We start from the raw sequence: 5,000 nt of genomic DNA on the forward strand, positions 1-5,000 counted from the left end.
GAGGAAGGAGCAGCTGGTGGAGGACTCGACTGAAGATCTGGACTACGGCTTTCTGTCCAACTACAAGCTGCTGAACACCGCCATCACTCGAGCACAGTCACTGGTGGCCGTGGTGGGAGACCCCATCGCCCTCTGCTCTGTGGGACGCTGCAGGTACACACACACACCACACACACACACACACACACACACGTTTCAGCTCAAAATATCACACAGATAATCTTCTCTTACTCTCTGAAACGGACCCTTTAGGCTTTGATCCTAATTGTGGTGTTTTGGTGACTGTCGCTTTAAATGCAAATGAGATTGTGCTCTTGTTAATAAGAGGGCGGAGCTACAGACCCCTGTGTGTCAGCATAGTGGCAGATTCAAAACAGGACTAATGTTATCAGTGTGAGTCAGGTCTGCATGTGTGTATTGCGAGTGTGTTTTGTGTGATGTGTGTGAATTTTTGTGTATGTGTGTGCGTAATATGTTCATTAATGCATTGTGTTATGTGCGTGTGTGTATAATGTTTGAGTGTGTTGTCTGTGTGTATTGGTGTGTGTGTGTGGTGCATCTTTGCGCCTCTGTATGTGATGTGTGTATTGTGAATGTTTCTGTGATGTGTGTGTGTGTGTGTGCGTGTGTGTGTGTGTTTTTAAAGTTTGTGTGTGTATGATGTTTTAGAGTGTGTGTGTGTGTGTGTGTGTGTGCGTCTGTATGTTTTGGCTTGTGTATGTGTGTGTAAATCGTCGCACCTCTGTACGTGTTATGTGCATGTGTGTATTGTGAATGTTTTCTGTGATGTGTGTGTGTGTGTGTGTGTAATATGTCTGTGTGTGTGCGTCTGTTTTATTTGTGTGTGTATGATGTTTTGTGTGTGTGTGTGTGTGTGTGTCTGTATGTTTGCTTGTGTATGTGTGTGTAAATCTTCGCACCTCTGTATGTTATGTGCATGTGTGTGTGTTTAGTTATGTGCCTGTCTGTGTGTCTGTCTGTGTGTATGGTGTGTGTACATCTTTGTGCCTCTGTATGTGTTGTGTGTATTGTAAGTGTGTGTGTGTTAGCGTCGTGCGTGAATGTTTGTGGGTGTCTTATGTCCGCGAGTGTGTGCGTTTTTTGTGTGTATATGTGTGTACATCTTTGCGCCTCTGTATGTGTTGCGTGTATGTGTGTATTGTGAGTGTGTGTTTAGTGATGTGCGTGAATGTTTGTGTGTGTAATATGTCTGTAAGTGTGTCTGTATTGTGTGTGTATGACGTCTGTATGTTTGGCTGTGTATTGTGCATGTGTGTACATCTTTGCACCTCTGTATGTGTTATATGCATATGTGTATTGTGTGTGTGTATTTTTGTGTTTTAGTAATATGTATGTGTATTTTTGTGTGTGTACATATGTGTGTATGATGTGTGTGTGTGTGCTGTCTTTGTGTGTATGAGTGTATATATATGTGTGTGTGTGTGTGTGTGTGTGTGTGTGTGTGTGTGTGTGTGTGTGTATTTTATGTTTGTGATATATTGACACGGCTGTGAGGTGTGTGTGTCACGCCGCTGGCAGCCTCTGCTCCTCCAGCTCTATCCTTCCTAGCTGCAGCTCCAGCGTCGCTATGGAGACAGAATCGCATCAACCAATCGGTGAAGCCCAGCTACAGGAAATGTCAAGCCGAAGGGCCTGGCAATTAAGTGTGTGTGTGTGTGTGTGTGTGAATTGTGTATATGTAATGTGTGTGTGTTGTGTCTTTGTGTATTATGTGTGTGTGTGTGGGTCTCTCTGTGAGCATACGAGTTGTGTATTGTGTGTCTATCTCGGTTTGTGTGTGTGTGTGTGTGTGTGTGTGTGTGTGTGTGTGTGTGTGTGTGTGTGTGTGTGTGTGTGTGTGTACTATTTGTATTGTGTGTGTGTGTGTGTGTGTGTGTGTGTGTGTGTGTGTGTGTATAATATGTGAGGTTTGTTTGTGTTGTGTGTGTGTCTGTCTGTCTGTCATATTTTGTGTGTGTGTGTGTGTCTGTGTGTGTGTGTGTTTTTGTATTGCGTGTGTGTGTGTATTGTTTGTATTATGGCTGTGTGTATTGTGTGTATAATATTTGTTGTGTGCTTGTTTGTCTATGTGTGTGAATTGTGTGTGTGTGTGTGCGTGCGTGTGTGTGTGTGTGAGTAGTGTAAATTGTGTTTGTGTCTGTAGGTTTGTGTATTATGTGAGTTTGTGTGTGATTGTGAGTTGTGTGTGTGTGTTGTCTGATTGTCTTTGTGTTTTTTGTGTATTTTTGTATTTTGTGTGTGTGTCTGTAATGTTTGTTGTGTCTGATTGTCTGTTTGTGTATTATTTCTGTGTGTATTTTTGTATTTTATATATGTGTGTGTGTGTCTGTCATGTTTTGTCTGTGTATTGTGATTGTGTGCATGTAGTAATTGTGTATTTTTGTCTGTTTATTGTATGTGTGTATCTGTGCACATGTGTGAGTTCTGTGTGTGTGTGTTGTGTGTTTGTGTCTGTGTGTATTGTTTGTGTATCTCATTGAATGCGAGTTCTGTGATTGTGTCTGTCTGTATGGTTGTGTGTATGTCATGTTTTGCATTGTGTGTGTGTGTGTGTAATGTTTCTTGTCTAATTGTCTATGTTTATGTATTGTTTGTGTGTATTTATTGTATTGTATGTCTGTGTATCAGGTTATTTCTGTGTATAATATGAGTGTGTGTGTGTGCGTGCGTGTGTTATGTGTCTACTGTTTGTATTGTGTCTGTTTGTCTATCAGTAGTGTGTGTATGTCATATTTTGCATTGTATGTGTGTGTGTGTGTAATGTTTCTTGTCTAATTGTCTATGTTTGTGTATTGTTTGTGTGTATTTATTGTATTGTATGTCTGTGTATCAGGTTATTTCTGTGTATAATATGAGTGTGTGTGTGTGCGTGCGTGTGTTATGTGTCTACTGTTTGTATTGTGTCTGTTTGTCTATCAGTAGTGTGTGTATGTCATATTTTGCATTGTATGTGTGTGTGTGTGTAATGTTTCTTGTCTAATTGTCTATGTTTGTGTATTGTTTGTGTGTATTTATTGTATTGTATGTCTGTGTATCAGGTTATTTCTGTGTATAATATGAGTGTGTGTGTGTGCGTGCGTGTGTTATGTGTCTACTGTTTGTATTGTGTCTGTTTGTCTATCAGTAGTGTGTGTGTGTCATGTTTTGTCTGCATTATGCGAGTGTGTGTGTGTGTGTGTAATAGTTGTGTATTTTTGTGTCTGTTCATTGTATGTGTGTGTGTGTGTGTGTGATGTAGTGTGTGTCTGAGTGTATTACGAGTTTGTGTTTGTATTGTGTGTGTATGTTTTGTGCGTGTGAGTATGTATTTTTACATGTGGATTGTGCGTGTTATAGCTTGTGTATTATTTAAGGATGTTTTGTCGGTATGTGTGTGTGATTGTCCGTGTATTTATGTGTGTGTGTGTTGTGTGTTATTTGAGTGTGTGCATTATGTATCTGTGTATCATTAAGGGTCGAGTATAGGATCACTATGCTGACACGCAGGCATTTGTAGCTCCGCCCTCTTCTGAAAAGAGCTCAATCTCATTTGCATTTAAAGCGACAGTCACCAAAACGCCACAATTAGGATCAAAGCCTAAAAGGGTCAGTTTCAGAGAGTTAGAGAAGGTTATGTGTGTGTTATTTTGAGCTGAAACTTCACACACACACTCTAGAGACATCAGAGACACATTTAAATCTTGTAAAAGGGGCATGATAGGTCTACTTGAAACTAAATGCTAGCATAACGTCTTTCTTAGATGTATTTCTGACCCCAAAATGCCATGAGATCTCCTTCAGACGTGGATGAATGTGTGTTTGCTGTGCTTCTGTTGTCTAACACACTCCCCGTTTCGCATCTAATCCAGTCTGTCACTGTATCTTGGACTTGTCAACTCCTCATCAAGCTCCTGATTAGTTCAATCAGTTCCGCTTCCTCAAGGTCTCATCATGTTATCTGAGATGAGTTCTGCTGTCTGCGGAGGAGGGGGGGGCACAAAGTTTTGCTCGCGGAGTTGGCGTGTATTGCAAACACAAGTTGACGTCTGCTGCTGATGCTGACTTGTGACGTTGGGAGAATGTATAGAGCTTATTTTATGACCGTACTATCTGAATAATATTGGAAAACCTGTAACCATTGACTTCCATAGTAGAAATATAAATACTATGGAAGTCAATGGTTACAGATTTTCCAAAATATTGATGAAATTCAAATTCTGTTGATATTGTCTTGTGACTTTGGGAGGTGTATGGAGCTTACAATATGACAATACTATTTGAATTTGAAAAATATTTTGGAAAACCTGTAACCATTGACTTCCATAGTATTTATTTTTCCTACTATGGAAGTCAATGGCTACTGGTTTTCCAAAAAATTCTTCAAATTTAAATTCTGTCGATATTAGCTTGTCATTGGGTGATTGTATGGTGTTTGTAATATGACAATACTATATGAATTTGAAGAATATTTTGGAAAACCTGTAACCATTGAATTCCATAGTGGGAAAAACAAATACTATGGAAGTCAATGGTTACAGGTTTTCCAAAATATTCTTCAAATTCTGCTGATAATGACTTGTGAAATTGGGAGCTGTATGGAGCTTATAATATGACAGTAATATCTGAATTTGAAGAATATTTTGGAACACCTGTAACCATTGACTTCCATAGTATTTGTTTTTCCTACTATGGAAGTCAATGGTTACAGGTTTTCCAAAATATTCTTCAAATTAAAATTCTGCCGATATTAGCTTGTCATTGGGTGATTGTATGGAGTTTGTAATATGACAATACTATTTGAATTTGAAGAATATTTTGGAAAACCTGTAACCATTGAATTCCATAGTAGGATAAACAAATACCATGGAAGTCAATGGTTACAGGTTTTCCAAAATATTCTTCAAATTCAGCTGAAACTGACTTATATCATTGGGAGATGTATGGAGCTTATAATATGACAAAACAATTTGAATTTGAAAAATATTTTGGAAAACCTGTAA

At 39.0% G+C, this 5,000-nt stretch overlaps 1 protein-coding gene across 1 annotated transcript in view; it reads left to right on the forward strand.

Moving 5' to 3' along the window:
• LOC130221789 (probable helicase with zinc finger domain) overlaps window positions 1-5,000 on the forward strand; it is a 37,132-nt gene that overhangs the window by 5,319 nt on the left and 26,813 nt on the right. Inside the window, exon 2 of the mRNA XM_056454386.1 lies at window positions 1-153. This exon is cut by the window's left edge and continues 76 nt beyond it. Coding sequence (XP_056310361.1) covers window positions 1-153 — 153 coding nt within the window. The remainder of the gene's footprint in view (window positions 154-5,000) is intronic.

This window comes from Danio aesculapii, chromosome 3, assembly GCF_903798145.1.
Source record: "Danio aesculapii chromosome 3, fDanAes4.1, whole genome shotgun sequence".
NCBI classification, from domain to species: Eukaryota; Metazoa; Chordata; class Actinopteri; order Cypriniformes; family Danionidae; genus Danio; species Danio aesculapii.